At 37.4% G+C, this 23,337-nt stretch overlaps 1 protein-coding gene across 7 annotated transcripts in view; it reads left to right on the top strand.

Annotated features, from left to right (window-relative positions):
- LOC121384325 (myoferlin-like) overlaps window positions 1-23,337 on the top strand; it is a 175,859-nt gene that overhangs the window by 103,138 nt on the left and 49,384 nt on the right. For all 7 annotated transcript variants that reach the window (XM_041514666.1, XM_041514669.1, XM_041514665.1 and 4 more), the window contains 11 exons: window positions 1,290-1,433; window positions 2,342-2,428; window positions 2,870-2,949; window positions 4,263-4,380; window positions 4,585-4,687; window positions 6,495-6,625; window positions 6,985-7,152; window positions 9,430-9,487; window positions 11,851-11,928; window positions 12,804-12,985; window positions 13,723-13,872. In XM_041514666.1, the coding sequence (XP_041370600.1) occupies window positions 1,290-1,433; window positions 2,342-2,428; window positions 2,870-2,949; window positions 4,263-4,380; window positions 4,585-4,687; window positions 6,495-6,625; window positions 6,985-7,152; window positions 9,430-9,487; window positions 11,851-11,928; window positions 12,804-12,985; window positions 13,723-13,872 (1,299 nt within the window). The remainder of the gene's footprint in view (window positions 1-1,289; window positions 1,434-2,341; window positions 2,429-2,869; window positions 2,950-4,262; window positions 4,381-4,584; window positions 4,688-6,494; window positions 6,626-6,984; window positions 7,153-9,429; window positions 9,488-11,850; window positions 11,929-12,803; window positions 12,986-13,722; window positions 13,873-23,337) is intronic.

The following is a 23,337-nucleotide window of genomic DNA, read 5'->3' as shown; positions in this document are numbered from 1 at the left end:
GAAAGCGGGACTCGTCACTGAACCACACCTGTCTCCATCGCAGTTGAGGCCATTGTCGATGAATCTGGCACCACTGCAGTCGGAGTCGACGGTGTTGTGGTGTTAAGATGACACCTCGAACTGGACGTCTGGCACGAATTCCTACCTCACGTAGGCGGTTCCGTACGGTCTGGTCGGATATCCTGCGCAAACCTGGTATTGCTGCAGCTGTGGAGGTGGCAGTAGTCAATCGTTCCCGAAGGTGGCGTACCCGGATGTAGCGGTCCTGCCCGGGGGTAGTGACCCGTGGTCGACCGGATCTAGGGAGGTCACGTGTTGATCCATGTTGCTGGTAACGGTCCCACAGTCTGGAGATGGTGCTTGGGGACACATGGAATGCCCTGGCAACGGCCGTTCTGGATTCGCCTGCGTCTAGTCAGCCAATGGCATTGTTTCTCTGCGGTTAACTGAGACGTGGCATGTCCTGGATTGTCAACTGTCGGCCAGATACAGAGGCCAGGCAAGCGAACACCCTGCACTTTTATACTGTCGGTGTTCATGTTGCACGTGCAGACAACGCACGTGCAGTGGTGACATGGTTTGCACGTGGCTGTGTTTTTACGAATATTCACATTTTGGAACTTTATTGTACAGTAGCTGCGTTTTATCGAATGTAACCGTGGGAATGTGTTTGGGACATGCAATGACCTTATATTCACAAAGCATGAACCGGTAGGAAACATAAAATCGGAGTTATAACCCATTTGTACCCTTTTGCGTTTCTTTTTTTGAAGAGTATATTTGTGATATATTCCACTTTACCTGGACTCAAGACTGAGAAGGAGTATAACTTTGAGATATTTTGAGAAACATATTATATCACTGTTAACCTGATACAGTAGTACATATGTGATCTATCTGTGATGTTCCACAGTACCCAGGCTCTAAGAGTGAGAAAGAGAAGAAAGCCAAGATATGAGATAATAAATATATTATATCACTGTAATATATCTGTGATATTCTACAGTAACCTGACTCTAAGAATGAGAAGGAGGCGGAAGCTGGGATACAATGAGATAATAAATATTTTATATGACTGTAATATATCTGATATTCCACAGTATCTGGGCTCTAAGAGTGAGAGGGGAAAGAAAGCAGAGATATAATAAGATAATAAATATGTTATTATATCACTGTAATGTATCTGATATTCCACAGTACCTAGTCTAAGAGTGAGAAGGAGAATAAAGATGAGATACAATGAGATAATAAATATATTATATGATTGTAATATATCTGATATTGCACAGTACCCGGGCTCTAAGAGTGAGAAGGAGAAGAAGGCGGAGATCCCTGCTCTGCTGCGACTGAAGCTGTGGCTGGGTCTGCAGAACCAGGAGCTGGAGTGGCACAAGATGCAGAAAGAAGGGGAACTCGCTGTGTTCGCTGAAACCGTGAGTCTCCAATCCTTCACAGTTAAAGCTGCTGTCATAAATATAGTTTTAATAATTAAACTTTCATTATTATAGTTGCAAATGCCATATTTTTATATATTTACAATTATTTGTGTCAAATAAATAAAAATTAAATCTTGGCTTGATTTGTATTGCAGTATGAGAGTCAGGTTAAATTCTAGAAAATTTAGTTTAATTGTCTTGATTTGTATTGCAGTATAAGAATCTGTCGAAATTCTAGCAAATTTACTTTAATTGGTTTGACTTGTATTACAGTATGAGAATCAGTCAAAATTCTAGAAAATTGACTTTAATTGGCTTCATTTGTATTGCTGTATGAGAATCAGTCAAATTCTAGAAAATTTATTTCATTTGGCTCGACTTTCATTGGAATATAATAATCAGATGAAATTCTAGAAAATGTTAGAAAGAAAGAAATGTTTTATTTAACGACGCACTCAACACATTTTATTTACGGTTATATGGCGTCAGACATATGGTTAAGGACCACACAGATTTTGAGAGGAAACCCGCTGTCGCCACTACATGGGCTACTCTTCCGATTGGCAGCAAGGGATCTTTTATTTGCGCTTCCCACAGGCAGGATAGCACAAACCATGGCCTTTGTTGAACCAGTTATGGATCACTGGTCGGTGCAAGTGGTTTACACCTACCCAATGAGCCTTGCGGAGCACTCACTCAGGGTTTGGAGTCGGTATCTGGATTAAAAATCCCATGCCTCGACTGGGATCCGAACCCAGTACCTACCAGCCTGTAGACCGATGGCCTGCCACGACGCCACCGAGGCCGGTAGAAAATGTTAGTTATATTGGCTTGACTTGTATTGCAATATGAGAATTGTTGAAATTCTAGAAAATTTACTTTAATTGGATTGAATTGCATTACAGTATGAAAATATGGTGAATATTCTCGGAACGTGGACTAACAAGGGACCAACCATGTCTCGACCAAAGTTTTCAGACAGCCAAGGGAAGGTGAGTTTTGTCTCCCACTTGTTCAGTTTGGTTGTAGGCTTTTTGTTTGTTTTACAGGACTTCAATAGACACTTTTGTATTTTAGTATATGATAACATTCAAGCTAATAAAAATTGGGGCTAGGGAGAAGAAATTTTGATATCTTTCTGTATAACAATAAGAGAAACACTATTTTGTTTGTATGTTTTTAAAGCATATTTTACAGTGTTGGTTCATTAATAATTTGCTATTTTAATGACAGATTAAACTGTAAGTCCAGGTGCATGTACTACTAAAATTACAAATTACACAAATATTTATTTAATATCTTAATTTCATTTTAACAATTTTAAATCTTTAGCATTTTATTAATTTTCATTGCATTTGTATTTATTTTTTATCGATAATATTTTTTTACTTTTCAGTTAGTGTTTATTCTACTAATTTGTCCTACGTTTCCAGGTGTCTCTACCCAAGGAAGGTTTCATTCCTCCAGAAGGTTGGCGTTGGGACTCCGACTGGTACATCAGTCCTGAACTCAGGTGAGAATTTACCTGGTATTGTTTTCATTCCTCCAGAAGGTTGGCGTTGGGACTCCGACTGGTACATCAGTCCTGAACTCAGGTGAGAATTTACCTGGTATTGTTTTCATTCCTCCAGAAGGTTGGCGTTGGGACTCCGACTGGTACATCAGTCCTGAACTCAGGTGAGAATTTACCTGGTATTGTTTTCATTCCTCCAGAAGGTTGGCGTTGGGACTCCGACTGGTACATCAGTCCTGAACTCAGGTGAGAATTTACCTGGTATTGTTTTCTAAAACTCTGGTGAAAATTATCATCTGGTAGTAAGAATTATTACCATGTTTTCTGAAACTAATTTGAAAATTATTACGTCATAGTTACAGCATGCTGTTTAATAATGTGTTTACTGTTACAGTATGCTGTTTGATAATGATTTTACTATTACAGCATGCTGTTTGACAGTGTGTTTACTGTTATAGCATGCTGTTTGACAATGCATGTACTGTTACCTCATGCTGTGTAACAATGTGTTTACTGTTACAGCATGCTGTTTGACTATTGCATTTTTGTTACAGCATGCTGTTTGGCAATGTGTTTATTGCTACAGCAAGATGTATAACTGTGTTTATTGACATTGCAGCATGCTAATAATGGGAGGGGACTATAAATTTCATCTCCGTACTTTTGTCTTTCTGTCTGTCTGTCTGTCTGTCTGTCTGTCCCACATATAGTTTTCCAGATGGGTTTTTTAGAATGCCTAGAGATATTGAGCTGAACTTTATTGTATAGCTTTATAATATACTGTTACAGATCAAGTTTGACTTTTATGACAATTTATCCATTTTGACAGAGTTATGAACCTTAAACTTAGGAGATGTGAAAATTTGTTTTCCAGACTTTTGTTTTCAGAAGGCCTTGATATATTGAGCTGAAATATTTTGTATAGTTTTATAATGTACTGTTACAGATGAAGTTTTGACTTTCATAGAACATAAGGAGATTTAAAAATTAGTTTTCCGGACTTTTGTCCTGATGACGTTTAGCTTTTATGGTGATTTACACACTTTTCACAAAGGTATGTCCCATAAATTTAGGAGAAATTAAAAATTGTTTAGTTAAGAAGGGGACATGTATTGCTTTAGCAGTAGGCTACTCTCATAATGCTTGTTGTTACAGCATGCAGTTTAACTCTGTGTTTACTGTTACAGCATGCCGTTTAACTGTGTTTACTGTTACAGCATGCAGTTTAACTCTGTATTTACTGTTACAGCATGCAGTTTAACTCTGTGTTTACTGTTACAGCATGCTGTTTAACTTTGTGTTTACTGTTACAGCATGCTGTTTGACAAGGATGCTGGACACCACCAGTTTATGGAGGACATCTATGAGTGTCAGAATCGTAATCTTCCAGGAGGCCACTGGGGGGAGGCTTCACGTCCGTGGACCGATGTGGTGAGTCTTCTCACATCTGACTATTTCATTAACATACTGTAAATGATTATCCACTTATCAAGAATATTGCAATAGCCAATTTGAAAAAAAGCTAGCATCAGCCTCAGTTTAAATAATAAAAAATTGGTTTCAAATAAGTTTAAATTAAAAATTATATTCTGGAAGAAAGTTATAACATGTTTCAAGTGAGTGTTGTTGTTTCAGAAAGGAGACCCATGTCCGAATCGGGAAGAGACCGTGCTGCCGGCAGGTTGGAAGTGGGACTACGACTGGCAGGTGGATCTGAGTCGCGCCGTCGATGAGGAAGGTAGGTCACATTGGTGTTACACTAAGATCTGAGTCACGCCATCGATGAGGAAGGTAGGTCATGGTGGAGATACACTAACATCTGAGTTGTGCCGTCGATGAGGAAGGTAGATCACGGTGGTGTTACACTAAGATCTGAGTCACGCCGTCGATGAGGAATGTAGGTCATTGTGGTGTTACACTAAGATCTGAGTCATGCCATCGATGAGGAAGGTAGGTCATGGTGGAGATACACTAACATCTGAGTTGTGCCGTCGATGAGGAAGGTAGATCACGGTGGTGTTACACTAAGATCTGAGTCACGCCGTCGATGAGGAAGGTAGGTCATTGTGGTGTTACACTAAGATCTGAGTCACGCCATCGATGAGGAAGGTAGGTCATGGTGGAGATACACTAACATCTGAGTTGTGCCGTCGGTGAGGAAGGTAGGTCACTGTGGTGTTACACTAAGATCTGAGTTGCGCCGTCGGTGAGGAAGGTAGGTCACGGTGGTGTTACACTAAGATCTGAGTCACGCCATCGATGAGGAAGGTAGGTCATGGTGGTGTTACACTAAGATCTGAGTCGTACCATCGATGAAGAAGGTAGGTCAAAGTAGTGTTACACTAACATCTGAGTCGTGCCGTCGATGAGGAAGGTAGATCACGGTGGTGTTACACTAAGAACTGAGTCATGCCGTCAATGAGGAATGTAGGTCACGGTGGTGTTACACGAAGATCTGAGTCACGCCGTTGATGAGGAAGGTAGGTCACGGTGGTGTTACACTAAGATCTGAGTCACGCCGTTGATGAGGAAGGTAAGTCACGGTGGTGTTACACTAAGATCTGAGTCACGCCATTGATGAGGAAGGTAAGTCACGGTGGTGTTACACTAAGATCTGAGTCATGCCATCGATGAGGAAGGTAAGTCACGGTGGTGTTACACTAAGATCTGAGTCACGCCGTTGATGAGGAAGGTAAGTCACGGTGGTGTTACACTAAGATCTGAGTCACGCCGTCGATGAGGAAGGTAAGTCACGGTGGTGTACACTAAGATCTGATTTCAGTAACAGAGCAGTGAACAAGTAATGCTGGTAATCGGTTTGAATTTACCAACCAATCAACTTAAGACTAAGTTCTGTTAAAGTCTTTATTGTTGGCTCATCATTATCTTGCACAGCCAACATTAACTCACAGGTGGCTTGTCATTGGTGATGGTTTTATATTGAGTTATAATTGAATCATTAAAAGCAATGGTATGTGCTGTCCTGTCTATAGGATGTGCATATAAAAGATCTTTTGCTGCTATTGAAATACCAAATGTTTGACATCCAATAGCCAGTGGTTAATAAATGAGTGTGCCCTAGTGGTGGTGTTAAACAAAAACAAATGATGACTGTTATTGAATCATTCTTCATGCTAGTATTGCTCACAGGTTTCATTTTACACACTGTAGTAAACAATTTCAACTTCCAATTTACATATGATACAAGACTCAAATTTGAAGGAATGGAAAGCAATATTTACTTTTGAAATGTCTTTAGTATTCTGTATGCTGTTTGTTGTCAGGGTTTGAGTAGTGTAGGAGCTACTATTGCTGTTTGTTGTCAGGTTTTGAGTAGTGTGTGGAAGCTACTATTGCTGTCTGTTGTCAGGTTTTGAGTACTGTGTGGAAGCTACTGTTGCTGTTTGTTGTCAGGTTTTGAGTAGTGTGTGGAAGCTACTATTGCTGTCTGTTGTCAGGTTTTGAGTATTGTGTAGAAGCTACTATTGTTTGTTTGTTGTCAGATTCTGAGTACTGTAGAAGCTAATACTGGTGTTTGTTGTCAGGTTTTGAGTACTGTGTGGAAGCTACTATCGGCGGTTACGGTCCAGTGGAGAAGACGTACCACCTGTGTCGGCGGCGGCGATGGGTGCGGTCACGGACCATGGTGATGGATGTCAAGAAGCAGGCTGAGAAGGTAAACACTCGTATTAATGCTTCCATTCAAGAGTCAGATTTCACATACATCAAATATACAAGAAACACTTTACTCATTTGTTTCGTAAACATGATCAAAAGCATCAACTTTAACAATATATAATAAATAAATATTTTCTAATGCTGTCACAGTTTTATTATTTTCTATTGTAAACATTTGGCTGTAAAAAGAACACTGTCTAGCCATGATGTCACTTGTATTATTTAATTCTACTAAATGACCAATGTGTGTGTAGGAGAAGTTCAAACAGAAGGAGGTTGAGGGTATGTGTGTATGCCACTGTTTAAGATGGAATTCTTTGTGTTATTTGATTCTACTAATGACCAATGTTTGTGTAGGAGAAGTTCAAACAGAAGAGAGAGGAGGGCTGGGAGTATGCGCCATTGTTCAACATGAAGTTCCACGCCCAGGAGCGCACCATGGACCTGGTGCGGAGGCGCAGGTGGCACCGCAAGATGGTCGCCGAGGATCCACGCGCCAGCTGTTTCTTCAGCATAAAGCTTGATGTACGGTGGAATGGTCACATAAAATACCCTCTTATCTGGCCCTTTAGTCTCCTACTTCATTCCCCATCCCTCTATAACTTGCCCTTCATTCCCCATCTCTCTATTCCTTGCCCTTCATTCCCCATCCCTCTATTCCTTGCCCTTCAGTCCCCTCCTTCATTCCCAATCCCTCTATTCCTTGCCCTTCAGTCCCCTCCTTCATTCCCCATCCCTCTATTCCTTGCCCTTCAGTCCCCTCCTTCATTCCCAATCCCTCTATTCCTTGCCCTTCAGTCCCCTCCAATCCCAATCCCTTTATTCCTTGCCCTTCATTCCCCTCCTTCATTCCCCATCCCTCTAGTCTTTGCCCTTCAGTCCCCTCTATTCCCAATCCTTCTATTCCTTGCCCTTCAGTCCCCTCCATTCACAATCCCTCTATTCCTTGCCCTTCAGTCCCCTCCTTTATTCCCAATCCCTCTATTCCTTGCCCTTCAGTCCCCTCTATTCCCAATCCCTCTATTCATTGCCCTTCAGTCCCCTCCTTTCCCAATCCCTCTATTCCTTGCCCTTCAGTCCCCTCTATTCCCAATCCCTCTATTCATTGCCCTTCAGTCCCCTCTATTCCCAATCCCTCTATTCATTGCCCTTCAGTCCCCTCTATTCCCAATCCCTCTATTCATTGCCCTTCAGTCCCCTCTATTCCCAATCCCTCTATTCCTTGCTCTTCATTCCCAATCCCTCTATTCATTGCCCTTCAGTCCCCTCCTTTCCCAATCCCTCTATTCCTTGCCCTTCAGTCCCCTCTATTCCCAATCCCTCTATTCATTGCCCTTCAGTCCCCTCCATTCCCAATCCCTCTATTCTTTGCCCTTCAGTCCCCTCCTTTATTCCCAATCCTTTTATTCCTTGCCCTTCAGTCCCCTCCATTCCCAATCCCTATATTCCTTGCCCTTCAGTCCCCTCCTTTATTCCCAATCCCTCTATTCCTTGTCCTGCAGTCCCCTCTATTCCCAATCCCTGTATTCATTGCCCTTCAGTCCCCTCCATTCCAAATCCCTCTATTCCTTGCTCTTCATTCCCAATCCCTCTATTCATTGCCCTTCAGTCCCCTCCATTCCCAATCCCTCTATTCCTTGCCCTTCAATCACCTACTTTATTCCCAATCCCTCTATTCCTTGCCCTTCAGTCCCCTGCTTTATTCCCAATCCCTCTATTCCTTGTCCTTCAGTCCCCTCTATTCCCAATCCCTCTATTCATTGCCCTTCAGTCCCCTCCATTTCCAATCCCTCTATTCAGTCCCCTCTATTCCCAATCCCTCTATTCAGTCCCCTCTATTCCCAATCCCTCTATTCATTGCCCTTCAGTCCCCTCCATTCCCAATCCCTCTATTCCTTGCCCTTCAGTCCCCTGCTCCCTCTATTCCTTGTCCTTTATTCCCAATCCCTCTATTCCTTGTCCTTCAGTCCCCTCTATTCCCAATCCCTCTATTCATTGCCCTTCAGTCCCCTCCATTCCCAATCCCTCTATTCCTTGCTCTTCATTCCCAATCCCTCTATTCATTGCCCTTCAGTCCCCTCCATTCCCAATCCCTCTATTCCTTGCCCTTCAGTCACCTACTTTATTCCCAATCCCTCTATTCCTTGTCCTTCAGTCCCCTCTATTCCCAATCCCTCTATTCATTGCCGTTCATCCCCTCCATTCCCAATCCCTCTATTCCTTGCTCTTCATTCCCCATCCCTATATTCCTTGCCCTTCAGTCCCTTCCTTTATTCCCAATCCCTCTATTCCTTGCCCTTCAGTCCCCTCTATTCCCAATCCCTCTATTCATTGCCCTTCAGTCCCCTCCTTTATTCCCAATCCCTCTATTCCTTGCTCTTCAGTCCCCTCCATTCCCAATCCCTCTATTCCTTGCTCTTCAGTCCCCTTCTTTTTTTCATCTTATCTTAAGAATGAAATATTGTGTTTTTATGCACAGGGCAAGATTAATAGAAACCATCACTGTTGTGGGGTATAGATAAGGCAATTCCAACCCAAGAGACAAAAATGTTTGTGAGAGCCAGCTTTACCAAGGCCTTTAACAAACAATGTTTTGTCCCATGGGTTGGAATTGCCTCAAAATGGTGATAGATTCTATTAGCTTATAATGAAGGATGCTTTCTTCCACCCTCTTTTTCAACAATTTTAGGTAGCTTATTTATGGGTTTGGCAAAACTATTGCAGGTAACTTGTTTGATTTTGCCTAACCCACTATGACGATGTATATTTAAATAAAAGCTATTGCTTTCTTGTCTTGTGTAGGAAGGAGATCAAGTGGACACGTCAATGACAGCTCCCCGGATGTTTCTCACGTTCGACAGTAAGTCATTCATATGTCAGCTTCTGCTAGTTCTGATTTGTTTAAAATATACAGTGGAACCTCTCGTGACCGGACCCTCTCTAAACCAGAATTCTCTCAAAACCAGACATTTTCCAAAGTCCCGTGATTTATGCATCTTTTAACTCTAAAGTTCACCTGTCTAAACTGGAAACCAGACAAATAATTCAGTCCCAAACTCTTTATTTAGTGCAGTTTGTACCTCTGATAACTGGACGATCAGGCCATTGTCAACCATTATGGTACCACTAATTATTTTGTTTATTGTCACTTCGCAGTCCTTGGTCAGATTACCTGACTGCGAACATAGCTGGTGCAACATACACCTGCTCGGGTTAACCACTAGAAGTGTAATCACTGTGTCATAATACAGGATACGGTTGGCAAATAACAATTAATCAATTACAGATCAAGTGAGAGCTTTGGTATCCATCACAGACATATTTATAGTTTCCTACAAGGGTTGACAAAACAACAAGGAATTTAAGCCACTGTCTTCCTGGTGTTTGATTTTCTTTTAAAACAATTGTTTATCAAAATAAAGAGCAGGCAAAACAAATCTTGGCTTTTCAGTTTCGAAAAGATGTCAGTAGCATTTCATTGCCATATCTATTTTTAGTGTGGAACATACAGGTAAACTTCACTATTGAACTATCACTCGATGATAAACTTACAATCTAATTAAAATTAGCACCACTATTACATGTGGATCTAACACCAGCCAGTTGGAGCTCATGTCCACCAATCAAATCCTTACTTGCAGAATCCTGCCAGTGATTTAAAACTAACAACACTGCGTAGTCCCCAATGTCCAGGTAACATTTCGTCTGTAAATAATATTGACCAATCACACTTCGCCTTTTCTAACGTTATTTGGGAGCATACAAATTCTAAAAATATCGGGCGAGTCTATTTTAGTGGCCGCAGTGCAGCAAACCATACCAATACGTACGGGGTGGGTTATCAGTCTTCAATTTTACATTAAAAATTATTTATTTATTTATAAAAAAATAATTTGAAAACATTCCGAATTATCCTGAGGGTATACGACATTATTCGTGTGAATTACGAATGCCGTAAAACATGTTTTATTTTATAAAATAAATAATTTGTAATGTAAAACTGAAGACTGATTTAGTTAGGTTTTTTTTAATAAATAAATAAATAATTTTTAATGTAAAATTGAAGACTGATAACCCACCCCGTACGTATTGGTATGGTTCGCTGCACTGCGGCCACTAAAATAGACTCGCCCGATATTTTTAGAATTTGTATGCTCCCAAATAACGTTATAAAAGGCGAAGTGTGATTGGTCAATATTTAAATTATTATTTACAGACGAAATGTTACCTGGACATTGGGGACTACGCAGTGTTGTTAGTTTTAAATCACTGGCAGGATTCTGCAAGTAAGGATTTGATTGGTGGACATGAGCTCCAACTGGCTGGTGTTAGATCCACATGTAATAGTGGAGCTAATTTTAATTAGATTGATAAACTTAAAACCATTAAACCATTATTGGATTATTAACGCGTTGGATTCATCTTCAATAAATAAAGCGGAATGTGAATAGGCAACAATATGTTTTGTATCAATGCAAACCCCTGAAAACCAGACACTTCTGAAAACTGGACAAAATTCTTGATCCCATGTATGTCCGGTTTAGAGAAGTTTCACTCTACCTGTTTATTATTAGTCTTCGCCATGATCAAAATCAAGGTGAGCTGAAAATCTCTCTCCTGAAATGGTACTTGGTGAACAAACACGTGAACTATTAAATAAAATTTAATTATACTGTATTACATAGAGAATAACTAGTTAATCGGATATCTGTTTGATCCTGTGGAGGTAAGAATGGGAAAAGCCTTGCGAAATTTCTCATTCGGCCTGAACTGGATAAAGCAGATATTTGAGGTCATTAACTAATTATTATCTTTATCCTGCAAACCATAAAAATTAAGGGGAAAAGCTATTATTTCTGTTATATCAGCCACATTGTACGATGAATTAGAGGTGAAATGAGCTATTTTGTAATGTAGTCTATGCGTGTTACGTCATATGAGTGACATCAAAAGTCATATCCTGCTAGTAGTAGGATATGACTTAGCTTTATCCGTCATCATATTCTGTCAATAGAAACGGTGGTTGCACGATAAAAGGCAATAAATTTGTCATTCTATAACTTTCCAGGCGAGTGGAGGAGAGCGATGGTGATCACTCACCTTTCATGGTGAAGACTGGTTATTACATGATGTAAGGACATAATTCTCCTAGTTATTTGCTGCAAATTCATATTCTGTAGATACACCAATAATATACATTTTGAGTGATGTTTGTGGTTTCAGAGGCCCAGAAGTACCAGCTCCGAGCGTACATCTACCAGGCTCGCGACCTGCTGGCGGCAGACGACACTGGCCTGTCAGGTGAGAGATCAGTCGGGAAAATCTCTTATTGTTAGGGTGTATATCACCAAGTCAAACCCCATAGACAACAATAGCAACTGCAGCATATCAATCTACATACATGGATATAAATACTACTAACCCTCACCCTTAAAACTTGGAAGTGAAACTGGTCATTTCAAACAAAATTTGTAGCATCTATGACTATCCTAGTTCCACCAAAAATTTGAGTAGTTTTTTTTCACAGGTACCCCATACATGTTTCAAGCACAAGGTTACTTGACACAGTGGTACTAGATGAAATAAAATTGAATACATTTTTTGCCCAGATGAAACTAATTTAGTTTTTTACAACTATCACACACACACACACACAGGACTTGTGGTATTAACTGCTTATCAAAAGATGGGTGCACCTCGAACATTGACCCAGCTAGAAGTTATTTGGATTAGTACTACCATTAGACATAAGAAAGTTAAAGTTTGTTTTGTTTAACAACAGGTGATTGGTCAAATGGTGGTGAAGCATATGTTAAGACCTCTTTTTACATTTATACTGGCTTATTTTTTTATGTTATTTTATTCACAAATCTGGTCCTACCTACAAGGTGTAGTTATATAGGTGGAACATTTTATTCAGAATCTCATCACAATTGGCTAAGCAGGTTAATTAGTTGTCACTCATCAATTTTCAAATTAATAGGACTGTTACAAGTCGCTAATTAAACATTTGAAAACAAAATGTTCTATTATATACATAATAGAGAAATGTATTAAAATAAACCATGAATAATGATCAGCTTTAGAATAAGTATTCTTAGATAATGCTATTTAATTGAGAATGGTTTTACTTATGTTTTATTTCTGTCTGATTTCCCTGTGTTATTTATTGACAGATCCGTTTACGCGTGTGTCGTTCCTCACCCAGAGCATGGTGACGGAGAGAGTGCACAAGTCGCTGTGTCCCACCTGGGACCAGACACTCATCTTCGGAGAGATCGAGATCCATGGGAACCCCAAGGGCATCGAGGCTCAACCGCCCACCATTGTGCTCGAACTCTTCGATCACGACACCTTTGTACGTGTTGGCTTGTTTCAGTTATAGTCATCTAGCTCTTTTATTAGATATGTGTGGTCATGTTAACTCTTTTAACAGTCCTCAAGCTTAGTGATCATGGTATCTACATTTTAACTGTCTACAGCAGGTCTATAGGACAGTATTGAGATGGGAAATGTTAAAATTTTTAATGGTCCTCAAGTTTGTTGATCATGGTATCTACATTTCAACTGTCTATAAAAGGTCTATAGGACAGTATTGAGAGGGGAAATGCACAAGAACTCATCTCAACCCCTACAACAATTTTGAATTGCCAACAAGAACTCAATTAGTGTTAAAAATCTGTAGTGGATCAATTATTTTTATTATTCACTTACTATGATTCATTTTAAAATGCCCTTTCTCCCCAAAACACAATTGTAAAATATTTAAAATTCAAACTTTCTTGTTTCCATTTTTAAACTTATCTACCTTTTATTCCTAATTTAATAAAAAGTTAAATTATTAAACATATGTTGCATGTTGTGCAGTGGAGGGTAGCTACACGTATGGCCCTGGTAGTAGCACCTTTACTCACCCTTAAGTAACTACATACATTTACAATGCTTAAACACCTGTATTTAAATTTAAAAGGCTTTATAAATTAATCCTAAGATTTTTTACAGCTTTTATGTATACCCTTTGGTTGACATTGTCACAGGTAGGTTACAGATTTGAAGGTTAAGGATATATTTTTGATCTTTATGATCTTTGTGTAGGGTAAACCGGAATTCCTGGGTCGTTCTAAAGCCCAGCCAATGGTGAAGCTTGACCCTGCTGACGCTAGGACTCCTGTTCTACAGTGGTATGACATCACCCGACAGGGACAGGAAGGGGGAGAACTCTTGGCAGCATTTGAGCTCTTCTTGGTAAGAACAATTTTCGCAGAAACTTTTTTTTAATTAATTAAAAAACAAATTTAACCATGGTCAAATTGTTATCATTAGTTTATTAGTCAGGTGTTAATAATGTATTGTTCACAACATGCTAATTAATTATAACTACCTATCAGTGTTTCCTTCCTATGTACTATATTAATTTATTAACTATTCACATGCTAATCAAATGGAATTATGTAGCTCATGTTTGTATTGGACTAACTAAAGACAATTTTACTACCATTACATACTGTACAATAAACACATAAAAAGTTTTTCTTAAATCATGATAAAATTATGTATCATAAAATTATTTCGGTTAATTGACAGAAATGAGCCTGAAATGTTCACACCTCAGTGATAATTTTAATAGACCTGAAAACTAATGGGATTTAAAATGAATAGTTTTAAATAAAACTAAATGAATGTGTGCATTTCTTTTGCTGTTCACTATATTAAGTATTTGGGATGTAGCTCAATGGTAGAACATTCACTTTAAGTGTAGGTACAGTAATCGCAGGATTAATTACGCTGTGGATCAGTTAGTTTTTCTTGTTCCAACTAGCCATCCATGTTTTTACTTTCATGTCTGTGGATAAAAGAGCGAATAAAAGATCCCTGTGCATGAGTGTCATTAAACATACATTCCTTTCCTTTTTTCAAATTAAAACATCAACCATTACTGTCATATCTTAGATAATTGAGAAACCAGATGAAGAAATTGATCCTGGAGCTGATGCTCAGCTGGTTTGTATGAGCATGGATGTGAGAGCATGAAACACAGCAATAAACTGGTGTACTTGTATGGGTGTACATACACAGTTGTACATGTACAGGTGTACATATATAGGTGTACATACACAGTTGTACATATACAGGTGTACCAACACAGGTGTACATACACAGTTGTACCAAAACAGGTGTACATACACGTGTATACACACAGGTGTACATATACAGGTGTACATAAATGGATGTACATACACAGGTGTACATACACAGGTGTACATATACAGGTGTACATACACAGGTGTACATATATGGGTGTACATACATGGTGTACATATACGGGTGTACATATATGGGTGTACATACATGGGTGTATATACACGGGTGTACATATATGGGTGTACATACACGGGTGAACATATATGGGTGTACATACACGGGTGTAAATATACGGGTGTACATACACAGGTTTACATAAAGAGGTGTACATATACAGGTGTACATACAGAGGTGTACATAAATGGGCATACATATACGGGTGTACATACACTGGTGTACATAAATGGGCGTACATATACAGGTGTACCAACACAGGTATACATATATGGGTGTACATACACAGGTGTACATACACACATGCATGTAGGTGTACATATACAGGTGTATATACTTAAATAGGTGTACATAAATGGGTGTACATACATAGGTGTATATGTAGGCCAATATGAATAATACCTGAGAAAGATCACAGTGTAATAATAGTAAATAAATGATGTCATTTTGCAGTGCCATCTTTCTTATAGTTAGTTTGACAGAAGAAATGGCACTGACATGCACATACAATATTGTAATAAATAGAATTCTGTACTCATTCTTGTAGTTAGTTTGACAGAAGAAATGGCACTGACATGCACATACAATATTGTAATAAATAGAATTTGGGTGTAAGAAGAAATGGCACTGACATGCACATACAATATTGTAATAAATAGGGTGTTAGTTTGACATGGCACTGACACAGGTTTACATACATACAATAGGTGTACATAGTTTGACAGGTGTACATCACAGTTTGACAGAAGAAAGGTGTACATATAAAGGTACTCATACTTATAGTTATACAGAAGAAATGGGTGTACATACTCAATGGTTGTACATACATGGTACTCATTCTTATAGTTAGTTTGACAGAAGAAATGGCACTGACATGCACATACATAAATACAGTACTCACCTTGTAGTTAGTTTGACAGAAGAAATGGCACTGACATGTGTACTGACATGCACAATATGACATAATACCTGAGAAACATCACAGGTGACATGCACATAATTCAGTACTCATAGTTAGTCTGACAGTAAATAAATGATGTCATTTTGCACATACAAGTGCCATCGGTACTCATTCTTATAGTTAGTTTGACAGAAGAAATGGCACTGACATGCACATACAATATTGTAATAAATAGAATTCGGTACTCATTCTTGTAGTTAGTGTACATACAATATTGTAATAAATAGAATTCGGTACTCATTCTTATAGTTAGTTTGACAGAAGAAATGGCACTGACATGCACATACAATATTGTAATAAATAGAATTTGAAGAAATGGCACTGACACATACATTCTTGTAGTTAGTTTGACAGAAGAAATGGCACTGACATGCACATACAATATTGTAATAAATAGAATTCTTATAGTTAGTTTGACAGAAGAAATGGCACTGACATGCACATACAATATTGTAATAAATAGTACAGAAGAAATCATTCTTGTAGTTAGTTTGACAGAAGAAATGGCACTGACATGCACATACAATATTGTAATAAATAGAATTCTGTACTCATTCTTGTAGTTAGTTTGACAGAAGAAATGGCACTGACATGCACATACAATATTGTAATAAATAGAAACTCATTCTTGTAGTTAGTTTGACAGAAGAAATGGCACTGACATGCACATACTTACAATATTGTAATAAATAGAATTCTGTACTCATTCTTGTAGTTAGTTTGACAGAAGAAATGGCACTGACAGCACATACAATATTGTAATAAATAGGCACTGAATTCTTATAGTTAGTTTGACAGAAGAAATGTACTCATTCTTGTAGTTAGTTTGACAGAAGAAATGCACATACAATATTGTAATAAATAGAATTCTGTACTCATTCTTATAGTTAGTTTGACAGAAGAAATGGCACTGACATGCACATACAATATTGTAATAAATAGTACTCATTCTTATAGTTTGACATGCACATACAATATTGTAATAAATAGAATTAGTACTCATTCTTATAGTTAGTTTGACAGAAGAAATGGCACTGACATGCACATACAATATTGTAATAAATAGAATTCGGTACTCATTCTTGTAGTTAGTTTGACAGAAGAAATGGCACTGACATGCACATACAATATTGTAATAAATAGAATTCGGTACTCATTCTTATAGTTAGTTTGACAGAAGAAATGGCACTGACATGCACATACAATATTGTAATAAATAGAATTCGGTACTCATTCTTGTAGTTAGTTTGACAGAAGAAATGGCACTGACATGCACATACAATATTGTAATAAATAGAATTCGGTACTCATTCTTGTAGTTAGTTTGACAGAAGAAATGGCACTGACATGCACATACAATATTGTAATAAATAGAATTCAGTACTCATTCTTATAGTTAGTTTGACAGAAGAGATGGCACTGACATGCACATACAATATTGTAATAAATAGAATTCCGTACTCATTCTTGTAGTTAGTGTGACAGAAGAAATGGCACTGACATGCACATACAATATTGTAATAAATAGAATTCAGTACTCATTCTTATAGTTAGTCTGACAGAAGAAATGGCACTGACATGCACATACAATATTGTAATAAATAGAATTCAGTACTCATTCTTGTAGTTAGTCTGACAGAAGAAATGGCACTGACATGCACATACAATATTGTAATAAATAGAATTCAGTACTCATTCTTGTAGTTAGTCTGACAGAAGAAATGGCACTGACATGCACATACAATATTGTAATAAATAGAATTCGGTACTCATTCTTATAGTTAGTCTGACAGAAGAAATGGCACTGACATGCACATACAATATTGTAATAAATAGAATTCGGAACTCATTCTTATAGTTAGTCTGACAGAAGAAATGGCACTGACATGCACATACAATATTGTAATAAATAGAATTCGGAACTCATTCTTATAGTTAGTCTGACAGAAGAAATGGCACTGACATGCACATACAATATTGTAATAAATAGAATTCGGAACTCATTCTTATAGTTAGTTTGACAGAAGAAATGGCACTGACATGCACATACAATATTGTAATAAATAGAATTCGGTACTCATTCTTATAGTTAGTTTGACAGAAGAAATGGCACTGACATGCACATACAATATTGTAATAAATAGAATTCGGTACTCATTCTTGTAGTTAGTTTGACAGAAGAAATGGCACTGACATGCACATACAATATTGTAATAAATAGAATTCGAAACTCATTCTTGTAGTTAGTTTGACAGAAGAAATGGCACTGACATGCACATACAATATTGTAATAAATAGAATTCCGTACTCATTCTTGTAGTTAGTTTGACAGAAGAAATGGCACTGACATGCACATACAATATTGTAATAAATAGAATTCCGTACTCATTCTTGTAGTTAGTTTGACAGAAGAAATGGCACTGACATGCACATACAATATTGTAATAAATAGAATTCCGTACTCATTCTTGTAGTTAGTTTGACAGAAGAAATGGCACTGACATGCACATACAATATTGTAATAAATAGAATTCGGTACTCATTCTTGTAGTTAGTTTGACAGAAGAAATGGCACTGACATGCACATACAATATTGTAATAAATAGAATTCGGTACTCATTCTTGTAGTTAGTTTGACAGAAGAAATGGCACTGACATGCACATACAATATTGTAATAAATAGAATTCGGTACTCATTCTTGTAGTTAGTTTGACAGAAGAAATGGCACTGACATGCACATACAATATTGTAATAAATAGAATTCGAAACTCATTCTTGTAGTTAGTTTGACAGAAGAAATGGCACTGACATGCACATACAATATTGTAATAAATAGAATTCCGTACTCATTCTTGTAGTTAGTTTGACAGAAGAAATGGCACTGACATGCACATACAATATTGTAATAAATAGAATTCCGTACTCATTCTTGTAGTTAGTTTGACAGAAGAAATGGCACTGACATGCACATACAATATTGTAATAAATAGAATTCCGTACTCATTCTTGTAGTTAGTTTGACAGAAGAAATGGCACTGACATGCACATACAATATTGTAATAAATAGAATTCGGTACTCATTCTTGTAGTTAGTTTGACAGAAGAAATGGCACTGACATGCACATACAATATTGTAATAAATAGAATTTGGTACTCATTCTTGTAGTTAGTTTGACAGAAGAAATGGCACTGACATGCACATACAATATTGTAATAAATAGAATTCTGTACTCATTCTTGTAGTTAGTTTGACAGAAGAAATGGCACTGACATGCACATACAATATTGTAATAAATAGAATTCAGTACTCATTCTTATAGTTAGTTTGACAGAAGAAATGGCACTGACATGCACATACAATATTGTAATAAATAGAATTCTGTACTCATTCTTATAGTTAGTTTGACAGAAGAAATGGCACTGACATGCACATACAATATTGTAATAAATAGAATTCAGTACTCATTCTTGTAGTTAGTGCCATTTCTTCTGTCAAACTGACATGCACATACAATATTGTAATAAATAGAATTCGGTACTCATTCTTATAGTTAGTTTGACAGAAGAAATGGCACTGACATGCACATACAATATTGTAATAAATAGAATTCAGTACTCATTCTTGTAGTTAGTTTGACAGAAGAAATGGCACTGACATGCACATACAATATTGTAATAAATAGAATTCAGTACTCATTCTTATAGTTAGTTTGACAGAAGAGATGGCACTGACATGCACATACAATATTGTAATAAATAGAATTCAGTACTCGTTCTTGTAGTTAGTTTGACAGAAGAAATGGCACTGACATGCACATACAATATTGTAATAAATAGAATTCGGTACTCATTCTTGTAGTTAGTTTGACAGAAGAAATGGCACTGACATGCACATACAGTATTGTAATAAATAGAATTCAGTACTCATTCTTGTAGTTAGTTTGACAGAAGAAATGGCACTGACATGCACATACAATATTGTAATAAATAGAATTCTGTACTCATTCTTGTAGAGTGGGACGTAGCCCAGTGGCAAAGTGCTCATTTGATGTGTGGTCTGTCTGGGATTGATCCCTAGTAAGTGCACAACAATTAGTATATCAAAGGCCATGGTATGTGCTATCCTGTCTGTGGGATGCTGCAAGATCCTTTGCTGGAAAAATGTAGCAGGTTTCTTCTCTATGACTTTACATCAAAATACCAAATGTTTGACATCCAATAGCCAATGATTAATAAATCAATGTGCTCTAGTGGTGTTGTTAAACAAAATAAATTATAACTTCATTCCTGTTAGACACTGTTTATATTACTGTCACAACTTGTGTGTTTTTGACCGCATTTCACTCACCTGCACTCATACTGTACAATTTGAAAACACTTCTATAAATGGTCACTCAAAGGAACTTCTTTAATATCCTCTTCTTAGATGTTCAAAGCTCTTAAAGACTAGCTTTTAAACACTACAACATATTTTTCACTACTAAATATTTATATTGTGTTACTTAGAATATTCCTTTTCGTACACCTGAAGTAGTTCTGGTCATCCAGGTTTTTACAGTACCCCAAATTGCATTTTTCATCATTCTAAAAACACATGTTCATCTGAGAAGTAATGGTTATTGGGACAAGCTCTAGATATTTTTAGACAGTATTTCTTTGTTATAACTTTATCCAAATGTGTTGCAGGTTTGTAAATTAACTAAAGTTAGTGTCCATTTTACGGGCTAAAACTAGCATCTGCGCCTTTTAAACTACAGCATGGATTGCCTTCATTTGTTGTGTGCATCTTCAAGAAATAGAGACATTTCAGATAAACACTTCAATCCTTGTGAATGTGATTTGTCATTTGTTTCAACTTTATGTAGTGGTGTAGATATGAAGTACTCCTACGGAAGTTCATTACTAGTTGAGTTGACAGAATGGTGGACTCTTACACACAGTCCTTAGTTCGAATCCTGTCAGTGGAAGTTGATTTATCTATTACATTATTTTATACTCACAGCTGATAGATTTGAGAGGGGTTCACCTAGTTTCATTTGCCCTGAAATTAATACAGTGTGTTAGTAGCAGGTGGATGGCAGTGTCTGAATACAGGACTAGCTCTCGGGTGAGCACATTTCACCAAGGTATCTCTTAAGCTTCAAAAATTGCAGAAACTCAATTATTACATGAAATTATTTTGACAAATAAAATTAAAATTTGCCAAAGAATTTTTTTACCAATTGTTTTTAAAATTTGCTATTTGTGAATTTGGCAACTGCTCAGCTAGCCCTGGAATGAACCTGCACTTTCATCTCTTCCACAAACTTATGTTATGATGTTTTGTTTAACTGTGGATACAGTACATATCTTGGAGAAATTCATGAGTACGGTAGCTTGGAATACCTGACAGTGTGTATTTGTTGTGTGAACACTAACACTCTTTTCTTCAGTGCTTTACGTTTAACACTTTGTTGCATGGTTTGTCAGTTTTATTCTAGTGCTAGTTAGAAGTAAAATCTCAAAGTTATGGCTTCCTTCCACTAAAAGGGGAGGGACATAGCCCAGTGGTAAAGCATTCGCTTGATGTGCGATTGGTCTAGGATCGATCCCCATCAGTGGACCCATTGGGCTATTTCTCGCTCCAGCCAGTGCTCCACAACTGCTGTAACAAAGGTCATGGTATGTACTATCCTGTCTGTGGGATGGTGCATATAAAAGATCCCTTGTTGTTAATCGAAAAGAGTAGCCTATGAAGTGGCGACAGCGGGTTTCCTTTCTCAATATCTGTGTGGCCCTTAACCATACATGTATGTCTGACGCCATATAACCGTAAATAAAATGTGTGTGTCATTAAATAAAACATTTTTCTTTCCTCCCACTAAAAGTATTTCTTATCTTTTGCTTTAAAATGTAAACAAAAGAAAATTACAACCAAATAATGTAATTTACTAGTAGAAAAAAATAGTTAATTTTATTGGAGAATCTTTAAGAAATGACCGATGGAATTGGACACATGCTTTTGAGGCAACCATTCTGTAACATTTAATGCTTGGTGGATTTTGTTGTCTATGCAACCCATCTGTCTCTGATGGCTGTATTTAGCAGACAGTTCACCATGACCAGGACATGTATATTAAAGGTTGTGGTACGTGCTGTCCAGTCTGTAGGATGGTGCATATTAAAGATCTCTTGCTACTAATGGAAACATGTGGCTTGTTTCCTCTCAAAGACTATATGTCAGAATTACCAAATGTTTCACATCCAATAGCGATGAATAACAAATCAATATGCTCTAGTGGTGTCATTAAACAAAATAAACCTTTAACTATTTAACTGACAATGATAAAACTTGCTAGATTCTGTAGATTCGCAGACTGCTTGAGATTTGTTATGATGTAAAAAGAGATAGTAAATCTAGTTGGATTTAACACTACTTTATTTACATGTCATGCAAGCACATTACAATTTCGATATGAAAGTTATTCATGCCAATATTATACATGGGATCAATTTATTTGTGCTTATTTGTCAACAATAAATGTAAAAATAGTGAAATATGTCACTTTTAACTGCATGTATGATACTGCAACTGTAAAAGCATTTTTCATTTCATACCAGGGCTTGAACTTAACGACAGCACTGACGGCAATTGCCATCACTGAGATATAAATTGCCATAGGTAGCGAGCATCACTGATGGCATGTTTGTGCCATCGGTAAAGCTCCTCACTAATGGCAAAGTGTATACACCAATAAAAATTGTCATAGGCAGACTCAAAATTGCCGTCGGTGGGCTGTTTCACTATTGGAATGTCTTTTAAAAATTGCTGTGGGAGACAAATTCTTAAGTTCGAGCCCTGTCATACTATAATCTGACCACTCGACCTTTGGGCATCATTATTTCAAATCAAACACTGTGTGTTAACATCTACTTTGTCTATAATGAGCAATATCTAGCTGTGTCGGAAGAGTCCACATGACATTCTTTGGTTATGGGATCAAAGCGTCTTTGTGGATCCATTATCTAAATGGGGTTTTCCCATCCAACCAGTGTCCCATGGCTGGTATGTGCTGTCCTGTCTGTGGGAAGTGCTTATTAATGATTCCTTGCTACTAATGGAAACAAATGTAGCAGATTTCATCTAAGAATGTGTGAGAATTACCAAATGTTTGACATCCAATAACTGATGATTAATATATTGATGTGCTCCAGTGGTGTTCATAAACAAAACATCTAACTTATTCATTTTTTCAATTTGAATGTTTTTCAGCATGTCTGTTCTAGAATGTTAGTTTGGTTTTTGGTACACAATACAAAGTATTCTCCAATATAATACCTTTTATTTGTTACTAATTAAATTAATTTAGTATTAGGAGTGAAAAATGTTATTAAAATAGCCATATCATCTACAATATGACCAAAAATTAAAAACGCATTTTTCAAAAAATAT

This window comes from Gigantopelta aegis, chromosome 10, assembly GCF_016097555.1.
Source record: "Gigantopelta aegis isolate Gae_Host chromosome 10, Gae_host_genome, whole genome shotgun sequence".
Lineage (NCBI taxonomy): Eukaryota > Metazoa > Mollusca > Gastropoda > Neomphalida > Peltospiridae > Gigantopelta > Gigantopelta aegis.
Note: the sequence above shows the minus strand (reverse complement) of the source record. Positions and strands in the feature narration are given on the sequence as shown.